The sequence below is a fragment of the Ammospiza nelsoni genome, chromosome 19 (genome assembly GCF_027579445.1).
Source record: "Ammospiza nelsoni isolate bAmmNel1 chromosome 19, bAmmNel1.pri, whole genome shotgun sequence".
NCBI lineage: Eukaryota > Metazoa > Chordata > Aves > Passeriformes > Passerellidae > Ammospiza > Ammospiza nelsoni.
Window position 1 is genome coordinate 3,207,808 of NC_080651.1, and position 25,237 is coordinate 3,233,044.

At 44.8% G+C, this 25,237-nt stretch overlaps 1 protein-coding gene across 1 annotated transcript in view; it reads right to left on the reverse strand.

The window, feature by feature from the left end:
* Nucleotides 1-25,237, reverse strand: part of HLF (HLF transcription factor, PAR bZIP family member) — a 36,019-nt gene continuing 10,782 nt past the window's right edge. Inside the window, exons 3-4 of the mRNA XM_059485580.1 lie at nucleotides 7,059-7,279; nucleotides 1-4,173 (exon numbers count right to left, since the gene is read on the reverse strand). Of these exons, the coding sequence (XP_059341563.1) occupies nucleotides 3,958-4,173; nucleotides 7,059-7,279 (437 nt within the window). The 3' untranslated portion in view covers nucleotides 1-3,957. The remainder of the gene's footprint in view (nucleotides 4,174-7,058; nucleotides 7,280-25,237) is intronic.

Genomic DNA, 25,237 nt, shown 5'->3' on the forward strand with positions numbered 1-25,237 from the left:
TGAGAGAAGAAAAATTTAAAAGTTTATTAAACATTAAGAATAACAGACAAAAAAAAAAAGATTTGGGCTGAACAGCATACAGGATGCAAACCATTTCTTGTCATACAGATAATTTGATCTATTTGTTAAACTTGTATTTAATTCTGTCTTGTGGTGTTGCCAGAAATACGATGGTTGATCACATATAAGTTTTAATATAATTTTCTTTTCTTCACATAAAAAAGTCAACAAAATAAAAATAAACTGCACATCTCTATTGTAAAATTACCTGCAAAAATAATTTTAAAGCAATAATTGGGGGTATTACAAACCCACAGAGGCAAGATATTCAAATGAGAGGGGTCTGAACTGATCCCATCCCTGGTGCTTGCTCCGGCTCCTCCCCTGCACTCTGAATTTCTTGCTTTTGTGGATTCAAGTCAGAAATTATTTCCATGGTGCTTGGTTTAGTGACTTCACCCCCCCTCCTGTGCCACGGGCTTTCCACAGAGAGCCCCAAGGTGCTCGGATGCACAAATCCATCTCCAGTCCCACTGATTTCTAGAGGGCATTCTTTTGTAAAAAGAAAAAATCCACTTCTAAGGTTCAGCAAAAAATGAAAGAGAAGACAAGCATTTTACCAATGCTTATAGTGTAATAGAGGTCAGTGAATCATTTAGATAAGCTATTAATTATTCTGCAAATATATATATCTCTATTTTTATAAAATTACAATTTCTTATACCTAAAAGCTCCTTCATGAGCAACGAAGCCATCAGAGGTGTGATGAGCCCAGCTGAGCCGTCCTCGGGAACTGAAAAAATGAGCTGAACTTCCATTTATTTATTTTCATTGTTTTTTTCAGGGAGACAACCTGGATAGTGAACTTGGGGATTTTCCAAATTTTAAGCCCACACATTCTGCCTTTTTTTTTTTTTTTTTTTTTTTTTTCCCCCAGGTGAGCTTTTCAGAGCAGCCAGAGTGCCCCAGTCCCACGGGAAATGGGACGAGCCCGAGCGCCACGGGCTCCTCTCTCCCCATCCCAGAGGAGAGGCTGTGGCAGCCGTGACACTCCCAGGGCTGGGATGGGACAATGAGGAGGCACCAAAGTGGCTCTGGGACTGCTGGGCAAGGCAGAGCCAGAACCTTGTGCTCCTCCGTGGCCCTGCCTCAATAAACCTGATATCCACCCTTCAACCGCTTCCCACCCCTTCCCTGCCCTAAGAAACAAAAGAATTCTCTTTTTCCTTTCCCAAGCTGCCTTTTGCACGTTACACAAAATTGTGTGGTCACAACCCGCCCTGGCAGTGGCACCAGTGACCTCACCCTGCTCTTGGGGCAAAATTCCCCTTTGTGGGGGTGGCTGGAGCCTGCTGCAGTTTGCTGTGCTGCTGCTGAAGGTGTGCCCACCTTCCCTTTCCAGAGGGAACACCAGGGGCACTCCCAAGGGGCTGCAGCAGAGACCCCACCTGTGCCAGACCCTCCTGACCCTGCAGGGCCTCCTGCCAACCTTCAGGGGATAACTCACTGCCTTTCAGACCTTCTGCAGCACGTGGAAACTCCATCTGCTGCACAAACGGGCAAGCACTGCACCTTACAGGACACCGACAAGCCAGGTATGTTTGTGGAAAAATACTGGAGAAATGCCATCCATGCAAGGGTGCTTTAATGCTGACCAAAATGCTGAGTTCTCTGCAGCCATCTCCTGAAGCATGAATAATGATTTAATGGAATGAACAACGTTTTTATTTGAAAATAAAGTCAGAACGCTTGGAAAACTGAGAGCAAGACGTAGCACCGTATTTTCCTCACGTTACTAACTGTGTGCAGTACACAGAGCTGTGTACAGGATCTCAGCTGTTTGTAACAAAAAAATTCAGCTGGAAACAGATTCTAGCAGCAGCAGCAGATTGGAAATCACGATGAGTGGTTTTGTGTTATGTATTATTTTTCTGCCGTTACAAAATGTTGTAATGTCCAATCAATAGTTGACTAAAATCCATGTTGTGCTTTGTCCCTGTTTAACAGTTTCTTTATGTGTTTCTGATGAAAAATAAAAAAAGTCTCTCTTTTTCAGTAATATGGAAAATCCTGGAAAGCCATATTACTTCCATAAAAATTTAATTTAAAGCACAGAACATGCCAGTGTGCCAGGCTTAAAATTATGGATTTAAAAAAAAAAAGAAGAAAACGACAACCAACAAACCCCTAAGCATTTCCTTTCTATACAATAATGGAGAATATATATCTTTGCTATATATTTTAAACATGGAATAGCTTTTTCTTTTTGCTATATATATGTCTTTCAAAATACATTGTCAGTATTTGTACTTGAAAAATACTGTACAAAACGAACATACTATAATTATTCTGTATAAACTTTATACATTTTATAATATCTATCCTTTTGGTCTAGAGTAAACACTTAGATTGATCGGATTAACCACAGTATATGACAACACCATCCCCCTCTGAAATACACCAGTGTCTCTTACATTCATTTTTCAGAAGTCCACTTTATATTAGAACATACATGTTCAAAAGCAGTTTAAACAATGAAGTTCAGAACCATCAGTTCATGTCACACTCAAAACAACAATCACTAAGAAAAAATGGGCTTTGCAAACCAGTGACTTCTTCTAACTGAATAAAAGTGATTTTTTTTTTTTAAACAGCAAGATATAATCCACAGAAAATATATTACAAAACGTGGGAAAAAAACAACTGAATTTAGGTATTTATTCACCTTTTAATCACAAAATGGAGTAACTAACTGAAAACAGAAAAGCCCCTCTGATTCCAACATCAGATCTGATTTGACGCTATTGAATTTTGTTCTCATTTTCAACCAACGATCCTGCTCCTCACACACGCGCTGCCCCACGGCAGGGACACAGCCAGCATCGCATGGGAATGTGTCCCAGCCCATGGGAACGTGTCTGGGACTTTTTGGAACTCCTTGTTAAAGACATGGAGGCTGCTGTTGGGTAGGGAACCACCCCACGTCCACGGGGAACATCCGGGCAGCATGCACGCAGGATTATTGCTTCAGGTACAGGCAGTGCAAGGAACACGCTCTGCGCTCTACCAACAACTCCTACCTACCTACCTGGGGTCCGTGGAGAGAAAAGGAACCTTAGTAGCTACAGAGAAGCCATTATGGGATCTATCATGAGTATAGCTAAACTCAGGCTAACAGCACTTTTTAAATCTGAAGACAATTATTACCAAAACTTAAAAATACAACGAAAGCGATCTATAAATTAATAGTTCTGCAGTGTAGTACTAAATTATTATTTGTGCACTTTATTAGCATGTTAACTTTTCTGATTAGACAGACTTAAAACGATAGCTTGTTACTCTCGAAAAAAACTGAGATCTACCTTTTTTTTCTTTTTTCTTTTTTTTTTTTTCTTTTTTTTTTTTGTAATTTATGTCGGGATCTTTCCAAGTAAATCAGGAGGATGGAACTGATTACGAGAACATAAAACCCCTACTCTGAAGCAGCACTGAAGGAAAAAAAAAAAAAAAAAAAATTATATATATATATATAATAAAAAGCTTACTATGGCGGTTCTCAACAGTCCAGGTAAAAATGTGGCACCCTTTGAAGAGGGCTGATAAAAATGGGAAGTGCTGAGATGCGCACGCACACGCACAGCCACGCACATGCACACCCACAGACACAGACCTGGGCACACACGTGTGCACACACACACACGCAGGGACACGTACACGCAAACAAAAAGAAAAAAAAAAAAAAACAACAACAAAAAAACCAACGTTAAGTCAGTTTTGTTTCTGCTTCTGGTAAAGTGCTGAAGACAGAAAGGTTGGTTTGGGTGCGGTGCTATCAAACAGGAAACACATTGTCCATCTAGTCAAATGCCAACCCGCAACAAAGAAAAAAAAAAAAGAAAAAAAGAAAAGAAAAAAGAAAAAAAAAACCCAAAACACCCCACCTCCCCCAGCTGGGATTTACAGGGGGCCGTGCCGAGCTTCGTACTTGGCCAGGACGTTCTTGCACTTGCCCAGCTCTTTCCGCAGGTCGGCCACCTCCTGGCGCAGGGCCGAGTTCTCCTTCTCCAGGAAGGAGGCGCGGATGGCGATCTGGTTCTCCTTCAGCCGCCGCGCGTCCCGCGAGCGCTTCGCTGCCATGTTGTTCTTTCTGCGCCGGGCCCAGTATTTGTCATCCTGCTCGTGAGACACACAGAGAGGCAAACAAAGGTGTTACACTTGGCTAGAGGCAGAGCTGCCCACCGGGAGCCGCTCCGGCCCGCGCAGGCCGCGGCGTCACCCGGGGCACGGCGGGGCCGGAGTTGCAGCTTGGTGTGGCACAATCCGCCCTGGCAGCGCAGGTGCCCTCACATGTCTCTGTCAAAATGTTTACACTAACCCCCTCATCCTCCTGACAGGGAATTCCTCCCAGGAAAAGTGAAGCAATGTTCCGGAGGTACAATCCATCTCCCATCTAGGCTGACCCAGTTAGCACATCCACCTCCGTGTGCCGTGACTCACCCTGAACAGCGGCTGCAGCAGCACTGAGTTACCTCTGGCCCTGCTCAGCGCTGCCAGCCAACACCTGGTCCACTCTCTGTGTTGCTATCACCCATTTCATACACTGTTCTGCTCTTTTTTAATGTTCAAAGCACTCTACAGAGCCCCAAAATGTTCCTGTCTGCACCACTGTCACCACAAGAAGATTCCTTGGCACAGTGATCATGGCTGCTCTGGGACCAACCACAGAGATTAGTGCAATAGGCTTTGGCTGTGGAAAAATAAACATTGAACAGAAATAGGTCCACTACTCCGTGAGGTTTCATAAGCTAACACATTCCCAAAGTGTTATCCCTGAAGACTTGCCTCCAGATCACCTTACCGCATTGGTGTATCAAAGACTTGAAGTAAGGACTGAATTTCACCTCATTTTTCCACTCTTCCAATGAAGTGGCCTTCAGCAAAATGGCAGTTTTCACATTGCTTCATAACTGAATTATGTTCTAGAACTTTGGAACAACTCAGGAAATAGAAATGCAGGTAGAATCCGTTGCGAAAAGTGAAATTCTGTCCCCTGCAGAGTATGACTGATGCAGCACTCAACTCTCAAACTCTGCCTGGCCAAGTCACAGAGTTCAAACTCCCTCTTTCTCCATCCTAACATGCTTCCATTTCCCCGTGCAGCTCCCAAGGACCAGCACAGGGCAGGAGACCCAGTTGCTCCTCTCTGCACTGAGCAAACATCCACCACTCCTGGGTCCTTGTGGCCAGCCCAATCCTGCTGCTCTGCAGCTTCTGCTGCTGCACAAGGCACAGCAGGAGCAAAACAACTGCTGCCAGGAGGGCTCTTGAACTGCTTTCTATCAGTTTGGCTCAACACAGAGTGCAGGAATGCTGATCTGGAGCCAGCATTATCTCTAAATGGCTCTTCACCTGTACGTAGATGTGCCCCAGTAAAATCCTCCGAAAAAACAAGCATGGAGCAAAAAGCTGTGACCCAAATCTTGTTCATAATTTCCCATCTCAATTCACTCCATAAAAATCAGCTTTAAGCAATTTATTAGTGTGCCACCTAGGCTTCATCCCTCTTTATTTTAACAAATTGCTATGGCAAATCCCTTAATCCAGGCCTGAAAGAGGTAAGGCTGGCATTTCCAAATCACATGCAGCCCAGAGACGATTGACTGCTCTAATCTGCTTACCCTCCCCCAAAACCCAGAGGCTCCACATGCCAGGGCAGGAGCAGCACTTGGGTCAAGCACTCTGAAACGAGTCAAGGACAAGTGATGGGATGATCCTGAGGGAATGAGAGACCCTGAGCTCCTGCTTCCCTCCTGTGCTGCACTGCTGGGCTCCACCTCTGGCCAACAGCTTGCCAAAAGCTTGCTTTGATGAAAAAGGGCACCTGGGAGACGTGACAAAGGGAGAAACTCCAGCCATTCCTGCAGCAAATACCTCTCCCTTGGGCACTGCACCCCAACAGGGCATCACAGGCAGCAGAACTTGCCCAGGTAAGCAACAAGGTGCAGGCAAAGCTTTGCAAAGGAAAGCTGAGTGACAGCAACCTGAACACGACTGCAATTGTGATTTCTGTGCTTTTAACTCGCACCACAGCATGCTTAGGGATAAAAATAGCTTCTTTCCCTAATGCTATCAATCTGGTGCAAACACATGGCATCCCAGGCTCCCTGCACATGCAGCCAGGGATTCCCACTGACTCCAACAGGCTCCCAGGCTGTGTCTCTTGGGGGCAGTAGCAACAGCAGAATGAAATTCTGCCCTGACTGCCTCTGATATAAGAGATCCTCTTGGAAAGCACATACAAGAAAACAACTTTGCAAATAATATTCAGAGTGTTTGATAACCTGGATCAGTTGATTAATTTTCTTGCTATCTTCATGCACTTTGCTCTTCACATCTCAGAAGCAGTGAGTGGCACAGACTCTTCTAAAATATTGATGTCATGTTGTATTTTACATATTGTATTAAAACACACCTCTCAGCAGAAAAATTCTGTTTTCTTCTGTTTTCCTACCACTTGTCTAGATTCTTTCACCTGGATTAGTGAATATATATTAGTGAAATAGCTTTTACTATAGTGCTCTCATTCATTATTAAGCACAGAACTACAGAAACTTCCCAATAAGACACAATATACTTCAGTATGTCATCAGGGTCCTCCATTCTCCTTGAAGGATTCACAGCCTGTGCTGAATAGACAGAAGATGAAGAAAAAGGAAATATGAATAGAGACAGGATGAAGAAAAAGGAAACACGATCAGGCTGTTTCATAAGTGGGAAATATGGGACAAAGCAAGCTTGTCCAAGGTCAAGCAGGAAGTTTCTGGCATACAAAGGAAATGAATACTGAGCTCATGAATTTCAACTGTTGCATAACTAATAAGGGACATCCTCCCTTCAGTCTCATCCAGAACCCTGAACACTTTTATTCTACAGCAAAGTCAGATTTACATGGAAAGATCTACCTTACATGACAAAACAGATTCATGCTCCAAATCTGTACCTCAGTGAGCAATGTCAGAGACCCTGCAGGAATCACCTCGTCACCAGCTCCAAATTACCTTCAGGTCATCTGGGATGAAGACTTTGCGAGCTTTCTTAATCATGGGCTGGGGTTTCAGCTCCTCCTCGGAGAACTTGCGCTTGCGAGGATCGAACATCTCCTGGCCAGGAATGCTGGACAGAGCAAGATCTGCAGGGTCAGGCTCGTAGCCCACAGGAACTTGGATAGTCTCAGGATCAATGGGGCTCGGTGTGTTCCGGTTTGCTGGCAAGATCTGACCTGCAGAAATACAGGACAAATACAGCTGGGTTAGGAAAATACGTTAATTGTAGCTAAGGTTTTTAGAAGATCTTTACGTATTTTACAAGCAGTAATTCTTCCAGCTTTCCCTTCAGATTTGGTATCTATGCTTACTGAATATTAGGTTGTCCACTCTGCAAGGTGCATATTCTGAGCCAGACGTGCTCATGGCCTTTATTTTCAGAATCTGTTCCTAACTCTGGTTGCTAATCTTGGATTCCAACGTAACACCACTGAATCCAACACTGAGCTGCACTGGACTCCAGGCAGAAGATATATTGCTCCAACCTGAACCACTTCATTAGGATCCCATCCTCAGGAACAGATCAGAAATACTGTCATTTAGTTCAGATCTATCAGCACGCTGTAACCCCTCACAGTTATATCTCTGAGGGTATGTTTATTTTACAATCAAACAATGTACTGTACATGCCACGAATAGGATCTTATAAAAATGTACTTTTAGCTGTGCTGAAGCACTCCAAGGAGACAGCTATTTATACTTTATTAAATCCTACCAGGGATATTCTAAAAGACAGTGAAGGAAACCAGTGATATGGAAGGCTACAATGATCCCTTAAAGATGCTCTGCAAAAATTAAAAAGACACTTATCGATGTTGCATTTCTCTTTTATGGTATATAAAATCTAATACAAAGGAGCATATCCCCAGAAAATGAGTGATATACCTCCCATTTTTCTCTTTTTGATTTTAGATAAAGACTTCAAGATCCTACAGCACCAATTTGGGCACCATTCCCACTAAAAATCCAATTTAAAATCTCAACCAAAGGCTCCAAAAATAGGATCCTGAAGTCAGCTGCCTAAACATGGACTATCCCCGGGGGCAGAATTTTCAGAAGTTTTCACATGCCTCAGAAGTAGAAGCCTCACAGACTTCAGAGGGAGGCCTTCTGATTGAAGCAGATATTCTTTTATCATTTTGGCTATTTGCTAATTCACTTTGACTTTAGCAGTATGACGGCTTTCATGATAACTACAAAAACATCCTGTGGCCGTGTAATGTTTCCTTACTTGTGCCCATGTCTGCAATATTTAGGGTGTAAAACAGTAAACATTACATGTCATTTCTAATTCCAAGGCCAGCATTAACAATGCAGTTTTTATTTTAATAATATGGGAACTGCACGGAAAACGCACCGGGGGAATTGCACTGCGCAGGGCTTGCTAAGGGAGAGCTTTTGGAACTCCTATTTTAGAGTTGATAAAATCAGCTTCCAGGAAAGGCTGGTGAGGGCCGGGGAGAGGAGAAAAGGAGGATCAAAGTTATCAAAATACAGATAGGGAGAGGAGAGGGAGCGCGAGGAAAGGATGCTGCTGCTCGCACGGTGCCGCTGCGGAGCGGCTGGGCTGGGACGCGGTGCGGGGAACGGCGCTGCGCTGTGCCCCGTTAATGCAGCCGGGAACCGGGGTGCCAGGGCTGCTCCCGGGGCCAGGAACGTGTCGTTTCCAGGTGTCACCCCGTTAATGCAGCCGGGAACCGGGGTGCCAGGACCGCTCTCTGGGCTAGGAACGTGCCGTTTCCAGGTGTTACCCCGTTAGAACAGCCGGGAACCAGGGTGCCAGGGCTGCTCTCTGGGCTAGGAACGTGGTGTTTCCAGGTGTCACCCTGTTAGAACAGCCGGGAACCGGGGTGCCAGGGCTGCTCCCGAGGCTAGGAACGTGCTGTTTCCAGCTATCACCCTGTTAATGCAGCCGGGAACCGGCAGTGCCAGGGCTGCTCCCCGCTCCCTGGGCTAGGAACGCGGCGTTTCCAGGTGTCACCCCGTTAGAACAGCCGGGAACCGGGGTGCCAGGGCCGCTCTCTGGGCTAGGAACGTGCCGTTTCCAGGTGTCACCCCGTTAGCACAGCCGGGAAGCGGCGGTGCCAGGGCTGCTGCCCGCTCTCGGGGCCAGGAACGCGGCGTTTCCAGCAGTCACCCCGTTAGCACAGACGGAACGCAGCGGCACCGTGCGAGCAGCAGCATCCTTTCCTCGCGCTCCCTCTCCTCTCCCTATCTGTATTTTGATAACTTTGATCCTCCCCGCGCCCGGTGTCACCTCCCCGCCGGTGTCACCTCCCCTCAAGGGACGCGCACCCGGCCGTGGGGCCGATCCATCGCTGATGGATGGATGGGCTGCCACAGGCTCCTTTCAAGGACGAAACACAGGAAAATTTGCTGCTCTGCAGCAGCCAGGTATTCCTTACTGCAGACAAATACATAGATGGATGCATCTACAAATGTGCACTTTCTGTAATACTGATAAAAATGAAGCAAAACACGAGCTCTGAGTACTTTTATAGTATTTCTGGTGAGCCTGCAGGGTGTTTCTAAAAGTAAAATGGATTGTGAAATCTGGCCCAGCTTTCTAGTTGTCCCATGTATTTAAATATTGCTGAAGTTCTTGATATACAGGATCAGTTTGCATATTATCATTTATCCATAAGGTGCCATATTACACAATTACATGAGCTCTGTTGACACTGGCTGCAAGAAATTTTACAGTATCACCCTAAAAACAGGGCAAAAATGCTCCTTTTAGACATGGGAAATCGAGGCATTGCATCTTGGCAACACAAGAGCAAAACAAAGAGCGATGCACCTCCACAGCGGTCCGGGAGAGGACACGGCAGGCAAGGTCCTGCCTTGCTCCCTCCACGCACACATTTCCTCTGCCCTGCTTTAGGAAGCTCTCACAACTACAGACCTGGCCCTTCAGCGAACACAAGATGTTCCAGTGCCAGTGAGAGGCTCGTTCAAAGGGAACGCTGTTCACCAAAGCCTGAACAAACCATGTGTCTGACCACCGTCATGAGGAGCCCCAAGAGTGCTGCCCTGTGAGATCTCCTACACCCACATGGCACACACACCTCTGCCAGTCTCTGTTCTGTCACGCTCCTGCAAATGATTAGCAAGTCTGTCAAGAACAGACTTAACAAGGGTACCTCAAGCCCCAGGCAGAAAAACCAGAAACGCTTTGTCCAGCATTTTACGTTGGGCAACTCCTGGCACCCGGGACCTTTTTATTTATTCTATCAAGTTTCACCAACAGTGCAAGCCAGGAACCTGTCTTCGTTAGTTTGCTGGCCAGGGGCCATGACATCTCTGCGGTGCTGGAACTTGTCACAACCCAAGGGGACAGCGTGGGCTGCGCTGGCCCTGGCTCCGCTGTCGCTGCGGGAGCGCAGAGCGCGGCCTCGCCTCACATCGCTCCCCGGGCTCCTCTCCCCGCCTGTGCTCGGCACTTTCGCTCTGCATCCTCCTGCCAAATTCGTTCGGGGTGTTATTTTTATGCGCTGAATTCCTCGCAATCAGAGGTAGGTCAAATAAGCACAGCAATCTGAATGTCATGTGCCCAGCAGCCGACTAATCCTTGCATCAGCAAGTTTCCCAGCTGTCACAACAGCCACAAAAGGGCTGCTCGGAGGCTCGGATGCACAAGGAATCGGCCAAGGAGGAAACCCACTCTGCAAGGTAAGGCCCCTCAGTGCCCAGCATGGGAGCCAGATGCCTCTGCCAGGCTCTGCATTATTTAAACACTCTGTGCTCAAAAACAGCGGCCAAATTTTCACAACAGTGAAGTGGCTGGACTGTTTAATGTGCTTAAGCTTTGTTCTCAATGGGGGATGATGACTGCCAAGTGTTTTGGAAAGAACTTAGCCCCTCTATTTAAGTTGCTGAAATGAGAACTCTTGAGCATTAAGCTCTTTTGGAAATCCAGCTGCAGAGCTCCACGGTGGTGGTGGTGGTGGAAGCGAGCCGGGAACAATTGTTAATGGAAACTTCCCCTCATACCACCCTAGTGATGTGTCTCAACCATGGCCTGGAGAGACCACAACTGTGTCAACACTGGCCTTTTGTCTGGAGCCTTTCCCACTTACAGAACTCCACTCAAGCAAGGAGGAGTATGCCAGGACAGACACAGCTCCAGGTGTCTCCTGGCAAAGGGACCAGCAGGTTTTGACAACCCCAGCAATTCTGCTGCCCTAACATCTTGCCCTTGCTAACGCTTTTGGTGTTTCTCTGGCAGATATTAGCATAGTGGAAAATTTTCCATAAAAAGGGACTTGAAAGAAAGTTTGCTCTTCTAATCCTTTCAGTCGTCGTCCTCCTCCTCCCAGCAGAGACTGCCAGTGAGAAGTCCAATGTAATGGCAATATTTTCAGTGTGATTCCTTTTTCAGAGTGAAGTGGACTGAGGCCATTCCCTTGTGTCATCTAGGTGACCAGACTGCTGGTAAAAAAAAAAATAGAAGCTTTAAATTCCTTGCAATAATTAAAATTCCCCGTTCAAAAGTATAGCAGCATTTTTGTATGCCTACAAAACCTCAAATGCTGATCTGGTATCATAGGGAGTTCAATCACCACATCCTGACTCTTAATTTCCCCTTTTTGAAACATCCCACCTACCAGCTGTGCCCAGGAGAGTGAGGACGGAAATAACCTCTTCAGCTGCACTACTGCCTGGCAGACTTCTTATCCGTACTGCGAGAGATCCCTGGTAAATTATGTGGAGCACAATTCTGAATCATTCAACTCCCATAGAAATGTGTCTGATTTTCAGAAAATCTCCCTTCTCACAGCCCTTCTACACTCCTCATCAGCTCAACAGCTGGCTGGAGAACAGCACCAAGAGGAAGAAAAGGGAGGGAAAATGTTCTAATCAAAATATTTTTCCCTATTTTTTACACACATTGGAGGGAAATAAAAGAGGAGTTTCCTACTCAATTTATTAGCAGCCCAGAGATAAAACATGTGTTTGCTAATCATTTTTCTTTATATAAACGGAAGGCACTTTGTGTGTGTCAGTCAGGCTCTGCAGCACAGTGGTTAAACTGACAGATAATCCTCACCCAGAGCTACTCCAGAGCCCTCCCTGTATGTTTTCCAAGCCATCTATCCCCTTGGCAGCTGGCCAGCTATTTGGGATAGTTCCCTTACTCCAAATCACAGCCTGTCCTGGACTGATCTGTCATCCAACTCTGCATTAACTCCTTCAGCCTCCTCAAGTTTTCTCACTGCGTAACCCACAGCAAGAGCACAGGGATCAAGACAGGCAAAAATCCCCACAGGAGGCAAAGTAAAAGGGGCATTCTGGAGGTCAGGATTTATCTAAGGGCAGCACCATGTCATGCAATCATTCCTCACCTACAATATTACGAGCAACCTTTTATCTATACTATCTTATTCTATGTAATTTCCCTGCTATTAGGATTGTAGTTGTTTTCCAGAAACCAAACCATTTAGGTGGACAGGACTAAAGCCACACTCTGGAATCCTCCTGCCCTCAAATGGAAGGACAAAGCAAACCACTCTCTGTCTTGGGGTGAAGAAGACACTTCACCTCTGGGTGTGTTTATGCAAGCAATTATAGGAGCTTTATTTTCTTCCCAAGCAACAGGAGATCTGTGTATTTTGACCAGGGCTCCAAGCTGGCATGGACATTCCCCTATTCCTTATCTTACACAAACTCAATTCTGCTGAGCATGGGGTGACTGCAAACACTTCCTGCAGAAAGAAGGATCTCAACCCAGAGCAACCACAACATAATTCACTGGTTTTAACACACACTATATATAGGACTGGTACACAAAAGGGTTTATAAAATGTGTACTTTTTGAAGATATCAGTATTGTTTACAAACCTTGTGCATATAATTATGAAAGAATTGCCATCTCCCTTCTCAGCATTGTGTGCCTCCTGCTCCAGGCCTCTACAGCATTATTCCAGGCAGGAATGGGAGTCTTATTAAGACTGTCTAACACTTCCCATTAGAGGACGCTGTCTTTGGTTCCTTCAGCCTTTGCCAGATTTCAACCATTCTGTTTGGATTTCTTGTGCGCCAACTGCTTCTGCCAAAATGGTTCTACAGTTTCCTGAAAGGGGTTCCACAAAAAATACTTTGTTTTGAACCTGTTAAAAATTTCTGGCAGACTTCTCACTGCAGTGTGTTAGTGGCCTGTGCACTGGAAGAGAAGGCAGCCCCTGGGTCAGCGTTACTTCAGAGAACCACACAACAGTTTAGATTGGAAAAGCCCTCCAAGATCATCGAGTCCAAGTACAAACCCAGCACTGCCAACTCCACCACGAAACTATGACTTCAGTGCCACATCTCCATGTTTTTTAAAAACCTCCAGAGCTGTGATGCAACCACTTCTCTGGGCAACGTGTTCCAGCTGCGGGCATGCTGAGGCTGGAGGAGAAGGGGAGGATTTCATTGAGTGATTGGGAGTCAAAGCTGAGAAGGGGGTAAGGAGGTGAGTAAGGCGAGGATGGCAGACTGGAAGATCAGAGGGAGAGAGCCTGGAAGGGGAAGGCTGTTCCAGCAAAGGCTGTGATGAATGCATTCACTAGAAGAGCACTGTTGAAGGGAGCAGGGCAGGATGAGCCTGTGCTGATGGTACAAACACAGCCCCAGATTCCCTTCAGTGCCAGATTCTCTTCAACAAACAAAACACTGGCAAACCTCCCTGTCCTCCTTCAGCTCCTTACAGCAAGGGTCAGCTGTCATCCTCTACTCAGTCCCACCAGCAGGACACTGTGGGGTGCTGTCAGATCCATTTCTACTCATTTCCAATGTGCCTGTTGTAAGAGTGGGATATGAGAAAGTCTAGGTTGTCTTTTCAATCTGTTTTTAAAATTAAGTGCAAGAGCTGTGTCAGAAGTACAGTCATGGCTGCAACAATCTTCCAAGTTTCACATACTACCTTCACCTGGATTCTCTCCTCCTTAAGGAGACAATTGTTTCACCCACTTTGATTTACCCAAATAAATCCATATAACATGTGCCATAAATTATTCCAACCTCTTGTAGAGAAACAATTTCAGGAGTTCCCTCCAGCACTGACAACCGCTGCATCTGTGTGCTTCAGAAACAGCTTCTTCCCCACAAGACTCCCATGAAAGAAGGGGCAACACTTACCCTTGCAGATGAAGCAGTACAGACATTTTAAATCAAATCATCACTCTCTCAGGTTAGCAAAAATTGGTAGGCATTGGCTGCATTTCAAATAGGACTCTCACGGGCTTCTGCAGCTGTGGGGCACAGGTGAGAGCCACCCAAGGTGTCACACTGGGCTCCTCACAGAAAGGGAAACAAACACATGGTGGGACACATTCACAAAATCAAATTAATTGCTCATAATTCTGATGAAACTTTAAGGAAAGACAAAATACTTTGGTCGTTCCTGCCAGATTTTCCCTTCTTCTCCTGCTGTTCCCTGCATCCTCTCACATCTGCAGTAAATGAGGTCAAGATCCAAGATCCTACAGACAACCACTTCCTTCCTGAAATGGCCCAGATTCAGCCCAGAGCTGCTCTGAGAGCTGCAGGCAAAATGGGAAAAGGGGGGGAAGAAGAGGATATAATGTAATTAAAGCCTGCATTTCCAAGGGACAGGCTCTGCTATCCAAGGCTGCACACGTGGCCTTCAGCCGTGAGCCTGCAGATCTTCCAGGGACTCCCTGGCAAGCCTGTGCTTACCATGGAGTGCCTGGAATACACTCTGCCTGCTGGCCCAGCAATGTTCTGCCCTTCAAAACAATAAACAAACAAATAGGAGGCACCAGCAGGTAAAATCAGCCACTAACTTCTCCTGGAGTTCAGACTCATCTCTTCTGTAAGACCCAAACTCTGAAAGCCTCCTCGGATTTAGCCAGCGTGAAGGCAGCAGCACTTATGAGCTCAATGAGGCCTCATCTCTGAAAATAACCAGGAAATCCAATTTTTATTCCTTTCCAAACTACCCCTGCAAGATGCCTGACAGGAGCTGCTCCTGCTCTGAACAATTCCCTCGCAGAATGGCTACGTGGAGGAACAGAGGGTTTGATTCTGCTCCCAAGACACCGAACAGGGATTTTAAAATTCTTGAAATCATGAATTGATAAAATCTTGAAAGCATGAAATCCACAGTGTTCCTAAATACCTTTCTGATTTTTCTGTAGGATGCAGCCTTCCTTACAAAGATCAGCCAAGACAGAATTCAGTGGGGACAGGGCCTGAAGAAGAGCTGCAGGGAAGAACGTTCACACTGGTATTTAATTTTAATTTACACTGGGCTTAGAAGCATGTCTCAGTTCAAGATGCTTATGTTCTCTGGTATCTTGGAGCTTCTTGACATCCTTTGGCATATTTTTGTTACCTGGTAATTCACATATAGCAAGATTCCTCAAGAAGTACAGTAATTCTTTTCTTAAAGGGAAGATTCCAGAGAAGCATCAGAATTGTCAACCTCCCCTGAAGGAGACAAAACCACCTATTTTCCTTTCCTTGGACAATTATGTACCCAACTTTAATAAACCAGCAGGTTTTAGAGAAAGACCCTGGTTTAGGTAACAGCCTCATATAGCACAGAGTCACAGAGGTTGGAAAAGATCTCCAAGATCATTGAGTCAAACCTGTGCCCAATCCCCACCTTGCCAGCAGTGCAGAGCACTGAGTGCCACATCCAGGCCTTCCCTGGACACCCCTCCAGGGCCTGGGACTCCAAACCTCCCTGGGCAGCCCCCTCCAATGCTAAACCACCCTCTCAAAGGAGAAACTCTCCTGGAATCCAGCAAGAACCTCCCCTGGTGCAGCTTGAGGCTGTTTGCTCTTGCCTTGCCCCTTGTTCCCTGGGAGACCCTCACCATCCACAAATGTGCCCTCATGAGGAATTCTGCTCAAAACAAAGACAACACTTGTCCCCAGGATGTGTCTGTGCCTCTGCCAATGCGCTTTTCAACGCTGCAGACCAAGTCAGTCCCTCTCCCTTTGTTCTGTTTATTTGTCTATCTAGGACAGCACGCTCTCAGTAAACACGTCTTGCAAAGAGCCCTCCTGTAGCTCTGACAGCACATGCCACCCATGACTCACGGATCTATTACCCAGTTCTGGTACCCAAGCCCTGCTTGCCTGGGTGTGTTATCAAAACACAGTCAAGGGAGATTTCAGCTGGCATGGAAAGGCCACGTGAAACAGGTACATTTCCTCTGCCTCCCAATCAGCAGCTAATGGGGAGCCTGAGAGACAGACAACAGATGCTATCAGCAGCACTGGAATACATCCCTGAAGGAAAAGAGGTCACTGGGCAGAGTTACAGAACTTGAAAATCTCCTCTTCTCTTTTGATCTGCTCCGTGCACACAAATCTGAACTATCTGTTGCAGTCACTTCTTACTTTTTTTACATTTTACATTTCACTAAAACAAAGCATACTTTTTATGTGACAATTTATTGAGGGTGATTTGTATAAAATAATCACGTTTTAAGGATTAGAGCTGCCAGAATGGGAACACACTGTTCCCATAATCTAAGGAAGGCTGAGTACATTTTATTTTCTCTCTGCCTTAAATTAGGATCCCCTAATATGTTTTGGGAGTAAAAAATTCCAAACAAACAGCAAAACCCAAAAAATTATATTTGGGTTGTTACAGCCCAATAACTGCAGAGGTCTAACTTGCTTTTATATACTAGCTTTATTGCCAAGGAGCACACATAATGTCTGTGCGGTTGTAGATTTTTCTCTATTGATGCATTTATCTCCATTTATAAACCATACAGATGCATCAGCCTGGGTAGCCTGAAAAAGGGGGCAGAGGAAGGAAGGCAACAAGAAGCCACTGAGGGAAAATTCCAGGAAAACAGGCTGTTGAATATTGACACTACCCCTGTGTCTGCAACTACTTTACTGCAGCTGCATAAAACAGGTTTTGGTGCACTTCAGACACAGGAAAATCAGGTAACTTCAAAAAGCAGGCCTAATTAAAAGATATTACAGCACTGAACACCGGGCACTGATAAATTCACTTCTAAATGTGAGGGAGTCACTGAGCACCAGAAAATGGCAAGAAATGCTTTGCTGAGGAGCCTCCAATCCCAAAGTAATGCCTGCAGAGACTTCTGTGCCTCATAACAGCTCTGACATGGACCAGTCAGCTCAACATGCACCAAAACCTTCCCAGAGGCAGTGAAAAAGGCTGGTGATGGAATATCCCTTGAAGAAATCCTGGAATTCTGGTACTTACATTCCTTCTTGTGACCTCCTCTGCAAACCGCCCACAGCCCTGAACTAAGCCTCTGAACACACCACTATGCATGTCCTCAATGCAACAGGCATGCTGAACCTATGAAGATTGTGATCCATGTCAAAACTTAAATCAAAATGCCCCAAGACACAAAAATCAAAGCTCCCTTCATTTATTGTGCAGCGCATTTACTGTGATGCCTTCAGGAGCCATGTCAGCAAAAGGGATCCATATGAGATTGCCCTTTCTTCTAAACACTCTTCCCCCAACCCACAAGTAATACAGATTTTACTCCTGCTATCACACACAGCATAGCTCTCCACTGCCAATTAATGACAAAAAAAACCCATTAATATGTTAAGTCAATATATTTTTAAAATTTCAATATATTAAAAATATTTTAATGTAACCTTAAGGCCAGCATGCAGTGACAAATCATTGATCAGTTCTCTGCATACAGGACCATTTAAACATGGGAGTTAGCATTTTATAAACACAGACGAATGGAGAACCACTATTTTAAGCTTATTTGGGAGGGGGGAAGTGCCCTTATCCCTGAGACTTTCTATGTCTAAAACACTTAACAGTGCACATTAAACACAGCAGTGCTTTACAAGCTGAGGTGCACAGAAGCAAATTGACTGCTTGGCTTCCTTTTTATACTGGTGGCTGTCCCATTCTCTGCAGAGACAGCACAGGCCTCACAGCATTCTGTGATCTGGGGCTTTTGGGAGGATTTGGGGGGACAACAGGACAGGACAAAATCCTTCATGGTCTTTCCCCCCTATTTCCAGGTCGTCTGCAGAGTTCCCATGGTGTGCCCCTGCCCAGCACAGGATGGGGTCTGCAGGAGTTGGCCATGTGGAAAAAGGTGATTATTCTGTGTCCACATGGAAGGAGAAGCACTGGACAGCTGGAAAGCACTGCAGGCTGAGGGCAGCAGCAGTTCATAGGCTTGGAAAATTATGTGGGCTTTACCTTTTACACTCCTGTTAACTCTGATTTTCATGAAGTAGGTGGTGTTGCTACAGCAACTGTCATATCACATCATTTCTGCTTTCTCTGTCACAAGGATCATCTTATTTTATCTTAAACTCAGATATGCAGCTTTTCTTCAGCTATTCTAAAGTCCTCTGTATTCTGGATATGAAAAAATTATACAAAATAGAGCTGTGTCATATAAATGTGGTTCTTTTGGTTTTTTTAATGTAGCAAAGGTTATGGAACATTTTTATTTGTTCTCCTTTTACAAATGTATAAGGAATAAAGAAAATGGCCCTGGCAGATTTATGGTGCTCCAGATTTTCAGAAATAAATTAAGATAAGGTCTCACAACGAAGATGTTTCATGCCACCTTTAATGTTCTCTCTACAGAAGCTAACCCCGTGCTCCTGTGCACCTCAGCAGAAGTAACTCATCTATTCACAGGTGAAAACATTTTGCTTCCTCATGCCCAGGCTATTTATGCATCTGCATTCCACAGAACTCACACCCAGCTCAGATGCTGCTGCCCACCCACAACACAACCCCAGCCCTCACCTGCTTGACCTGGAAAGGCACCTCCTGAAGCAGAAATCCCAACCCACCCTTACCTGGTCCAGAGGGTTTGTCCAAGCTGCTGGGACGAGGTGGTCACCCAGCTTTGCCTTGCTCAGTAACCCCAGAATTTGGCTCTACCTCTTTGGCCTCCATTTTGCTGCCTGGAAAATGTCTTTGAGGTTCAATGCACAAGCAAAATTCAATAAAATTCTGATTATGGAAAGGGTCTTTTCCATTTTTGTTATTAACATGCATTCCAATGCGTGCAGTCACAGATCTTCCTTTTAAAAATACAAAAAGCAATGTGGAATAGTAGTAAATATTCAGTTACACCCTTGGGCTACTCAGGAAACAAAAGAAAAGCCCTACCTGTAGTCAAAGGTTATTTCACAGACCTCTCAGCCAGCACAGCTCAGACATCCACATCAATCTCTGCCACAGCCTAAGCTAAGGAGTATTTAGATGTGCTTCTTGCTAAGGAGTATTTAGATGTGCTTCTTGATAAGGAGTATTTAGATCTGCTTCTTGCAAAGGAGTATTTAGATGTGCTTCTTGCTAAAGAGTATTTAGATGTGCTTCTTCCTGAGCATTTCCAGCCACCTCCAAAACAATCAGTGCAGTCACCAAATTACACTTCATTGCTCCAGACAGGTCCTGGGCAGATAGAAATCTGCCAGTGTGGATCCTACCTGTGGGCAAGGACTGTATCTAGTGCACCTGGTCAATGGCCACGTACAGAATTAAGATATCTAACAGCCTTCAGCTCCTTCAATTGCTTTGCAAACTTCATTTCAGTGCCCCTGGTACTTGACAACTGTTCTTGAGCTGATTTCAGAGAAATGAGTTTGCTGCAGTCCTGCTGCCCAGCCCACTCCCAAAAGCTTGGGAAATTGTTGGCCAATTCCCAGCAAATTTGGCAGCAAGGCACCCCCAAGTGCTACCAACAAGCTTTGTGAAAACAATGTCAATGAAAGCAGCTCTTCCCTCCCTGGCTGCAGGAGCCTCCTTACACACCGTGGGTCCTCGGAGGTTGTGCTGCTCATGGAGCCAATTCCTTGGGCAGGAGGTAGGAAGGAAAAAACAAAAAATATTCACCAAGTCACTGTTTGTTAATGGCAGTCATGAAAGCCATTTCATCCTCTTGTTCTCTACTGGAATTGAGAATATCTCTTCACTTTATCCTAGCCACTCATTTACTATTTTCAGTAATCAAGAGCAAAATTATTTGTTTCACAACTGCACTGTCACTTGACAATCCCTCTGAATTCCAAGTAGACACATCTGGTATTGATAGCCAGCAAGCAGCCATGCACATGGTCTGTCTTAAAAATCAATGCAGAAGACAGTCAGATGTGGACAGCCCAGCTGTCTGCTATCATCTGAGCATTTATTTATTCTTATAATATGCACTGAAAACCAGAACTCTGCTAGAAAGAGCTTTTTTATATTATCCCTAGCACTTATTATGCAAGCAATTTAAGCCTTCCAACCAAGACACAGTAGGAGTGTTTGGGAATCAACAAATTTGCTCTGGCAGCAATGTAACATTCATTACTGGCTTTGAAGTAAGGAGGGGTTTGGTTGGAGAGGGGAATTTCTTTTATTTTCCTAAGAGTATGTTAAAATGTGGACAAAACGCTGGTTGAGGCTGGCTGGGTAGGACTCAGCTGACAATCAGAATGCTGCAGATTTATGCTGGAAGCTGCCTGTCTGTCCCAGCTGAGGGATGCAATCCTGGTGTGTTTTTAGTGTGTAAGAGATCCCCTCTGCCCCTCTCCCCTGGGCTCTCCCTGCTGCTACTGCCACGTTACACACCCACAACCTCTCAGGCCTGGGGAAGAACGGGTTAAACTCAGTGAAGAAGGAAAAACCCAAGCAAGAGAAACACCTTTCCTCTTTCTGCTTAACTGGGTAATTGGTGAGCAGGAACCTGCTTGATGAGTTTCAGCAGCTCCTCCAGATCAGCCAGGGCTGCTTCTGAGAGGGGCTCAAGCTGCCAACTGGATAAACACCAACAGGGCACCCCTTGCTAAGGCTTCTGATAAATAAAAATTTCCAGAAGGCAATGAAGCAGTTTGTATTCCAAAGATCCATCCAAACCCAGTAAGAGCAGAAAGCTGAAAAGGCAGAGTATTTTACAGATGTTATATACATCAAGCTGTCTAACAGTCAGAATAAATAGATGAGTTTAAAAGCAAAAAGAGGGGATTAAATAATTTTTACTGCAGTGGAGAGTGGAGCAGTAAAATTCAAATTATTGAATTAACGGGTTCTGTCCTAAGAATTTAAGGGGCCAAGAAAATTCTAGTCCTGCTCTGTACAATCCTCTGGGCTTATTCCTTGATACCATTTATCTATGATGCAAAGATTTTATTTAAGTACTTAGTGATTTTGAGTCCACCTGGCTGAAATAAAAGCACGCAAGGATTGATTTTCACATAAGGATTATCTTGTTCTACCTGTATCAGATGTGTGTGCAAGCACATGAGTTAAAAAAACTAAAAACAAACAGAACCAAACCCTTGGCAAAATCTTGCTGTAATTTCAAACCAGTCCCAGCTGTACAATCACCAAAGCAGCCCCTGTGGCAATCACTGTCCATATTATCATCTTCATTTCTATTTATTCACATCAGAGTTTCAATTAACTCAACACTACAACTGGCAAACAGGCATTTAGACATGCTGGGTTTTAAGATCAAGACTCGAAGCTCTCCCTCGCTGAAGCTCTGCCAGCTGAATCCAGATGAGAGCCTCACCACTGGCTTTCTCCCAGGTTCCCTCCCCTCTGAGGATGCAGAAGAGACTAAGAGGAAGCAAAAATGCATTTATATTCTAAACAACAACATACAGATTTGGGGAAAAGTATTTCAGCTTTGCCAGCGTTGATCTGTTCAGACACAGCTCAAAGTTTTTGATAAAGCAAGCAAAAGCCACAATTCAAGGCTCAATACCACCCATCTAAACCAAACCAACCAAAGCCCTCCACAAACACTGGAGGAGAGGTGTCCCTGTGGAAGATGACAGGAACTGCCCCTCAAACACTGCCCCTTGCCCTCATGTTTTTACCCCTTCCCCAAGCATTTTGCCTTTTTGTACTGCCTTTTCATACAAGGGTGCCCTTGCAGATGTTGGGGTTTCAAACCCAGAGCCAACTTTCCAAAACACACTGCATTTTGAAGAGCCCATTTTTGTTTCACAGAGAAATAAAGGAGCTTGCATCATAAAGCCTTTATCCCCCCACCAAACTCAAAGCTCCCCATACAGTTAAAAATCAAATCCAGCTTTATTTTCCTACATGAGTCAGGCTGCATGCAAACAGCTTCTGAGGAAGGCAGCTTGGGGGGGAGAACTGAAGGAAGAAATCCAGAGAAAAGGAATTCTTCTAACAGCACACTCCTATTTTCCCAGGACATTTGTGAATATTTTCATTTTAAAGCTAGAGGAAAGCCACCCCCTTCCACCCCAAAAGAAGTTTTAAATATTATAAAGACACACAAGGACACACTTTATTATTTTAACAATTACTGCTATTTTCAGGGCTCCAGCACAGTTACTTCCTTCCATAATTGGACTTCAATCAAACCCTAGTGAAGCTTTTGATCTTGGAAAGAGTAACAACACAGCTCTGTTATCAGCACAGAGGGGGAAAAGAGTAGGACATCCAGCATTTTTCAATAAAAGAAAGTTAATTGCTTTGACTTATATTTATCAAAGGTCACAGCTACAAGTTCTGAGTGCACACACATAACAGTGCATACTGACAAATCTCATACAGACTGGGCAAAGTGTTGGGATTATACTATCTGTGTGCATTAAAAAAAAAAAAGAAAAGAAAAGAAAGAAGAAAAAAGCAGCAAAACAATGCTAGATTACTATCCAAATATACCCCAGTGGATGTCCTGCCAAAGAGCAAATATGTGGCTGTAAGCTCCAAACTGAAATAAAAGCTTGGCCAGCAGCCCAGAGCTTCACTGTATTTTGCTCAGCCAGCCATAATCTGGCAGAACAGAGTGAACACATTTGCAGCCACGTGATGGAGGAGCCCGTCGGGCCAAGCTGATTTCCTTGTGTTGGTTAAATGTGATCTTCAGACTGTACACACCAGCAGCTTGGGGAAACGTGAGAAAGTGGAAAACAACCAGCCACGGGCTGCAAACTGAAGGGCAGCAGGAAAAATTACTTGAGTTTGCTTAAAGGTTTGGGCTGCCAGTGGTGGATTTTAATGAGGTGCTAACTGGGCTCCCAGGGCTGAGCATCCAGTTCAGCTGGATCTCCACTGGAGTTACACACCACCAGCTCCTGCAAGGATGACAGAACCCGGTTTGGAAAAGGCACTGAAAATTCATTGTTGGGACAGGATTGAGAGCTACCCATCAGTGTTTCAAAAATGCAAAATGCTGGGTGGCTCTGAAGTTCACACTGAGGAGACTCAGAGGTGCCCAGGCCTGACAGGCTGTGGTCCAGGATGGATGGTGCACAGCCCCCAGAGCTCAGACTGTGCAGACACCCCTTGATCAGCCACTCCTGAACACAGAGAAACAGCCATCAAGTGAGACACAAACTGGCCAAAGGATTCAACCTGAAAAACATACAGGATAACAGCTGCCCCCATGATCAGGTACTGTATTTTGATACTAGTGATAATAATGTTTTTAAATAAATGAGTTAGGGACAGAAAAACAGCATCCCTGGCCAGTGTCAGAGCTGCACGTGATCCTTGAGAGCAGATTACGTGTAGATGCAGAAAGAAAAGCCCCCAGATCCAAGACCTCAGAAGTACATCCCTGCTGCAGATAAGAGCAACTTGGCTGAAGCAGCCACCAGAGTACGTAAGAAAAGTGAGATTTGTTTACTTTCTAACAAAAATAAATTGATAAACCAGACACGTGCAGCACCTGCTGAAATCAGAGATGCACACGAGTTGACAATTACACTTGCAGCTCTTTCCTTGCCTAATGACTCCTTTTCACGTGTCCAGAGCTGCTTCCAGACAGAGACTACCACAATTTTCAACAATGACATCAACCGTATCGCACTGAGAAAATTGAGCAGATAAGAGACTCTGGAAAAGTGCTTCTTAAACCTGGTGATGAGCACGGCCCAACTGAAAAATCAGCCTTTCTGTGAGCAGCCACGTGATTATGGATGGATCAACATCAGGCCTTGCAGCCTGGACAATCCGTGCCCTGATTTTTTAAGTGCCAAGGCACCCACAGGCAAGGTGTTTCAAGCAGATACCCAAACCACAGCTGTCCCACATGTCTTACTGAAGGCTAGTGGTTTAACCTCCTCAGAAGGCAGATATGCAGGTTAACTTTAAATATGCTGCACTCTTCCCTAATTCTCTCATGTAAGTATAGAGTTGAGTGATGCAGGTGCTCACAAGGTCAGCTTCCTGCTCCCTTTTAATCAATTGGTGTCAAAAAATGCTCTATCACTTCAGAAACAATTCAAAGAATGTTCTATCACTCCAGAAACACCTTCACCTGGTGAGCAAGCCCTGTGGCTTTTTGCCTTTATGAGTTAGCAGAGTAACACACATTAACAACACATGGCTGAGGATCATGACACAATCTAGATATGTGATTTATTAACCTGATCTGTTATTTATGCTCTTCTCTTCCAAGAGAATCAATCTTCACCATGGGCTGAGATATAACTCCTCAGTTTTCAGTGTACAGCTCTTGATACAGAGGGCATAAAGGCCATGCTATGGTCAGTCCCTCATGACTGACCTGCTTGGGTGCCTCAAGTTCCTGGAAAAGTCTGGAAAACCAGAGCAGGAATTAAACAACAGTGCCCCAAGGTATGTGTAGTTTCACTTGCCAAAGTCTTCACATTCTTTATTAATCAGAGCAGTGATCACCCAGTTGGACAGGGTTGTGATTCTGTCCACCCTTTTTTAGTACTCCACCCTCACCCAGCACTAAGCTGAGAGAATTGGGCTGTCTCACAGGGCAAGCCCAGTGTATAAAAAGGACACACCAGATCAAATTACCTCAGGATGAATGCAGCACCAAAAATTAAACAAAAACAAAAAGACAAAACCATTGAGCAAACATACTAGTGTGAAAATTTTACTTTGACATTGATATGCTGCTGTACTATACTTCAAACAACAGTGAGCTCAGCACCTGCAGTTATTTCAGATCTGTATCTGCTTTTTCACTCTTCGAAAAAAAAGGCAGAGGCAGACAAAAAAATTTGCAGCCTTTCCCAATAAACTTTCTCCAACTTAATCTTGAGGAAGCAGGAAGAAACTCTTTAGTGTATTTTTAAACAGTGTTTTTCTTTTTTAGAGACATTTAATATTGCATATGCCACAGCCAGACCAAACAGATTCTTAGAACTCAGGTAAATGCTACCATACCAGAAATGGTACTAAAATATCT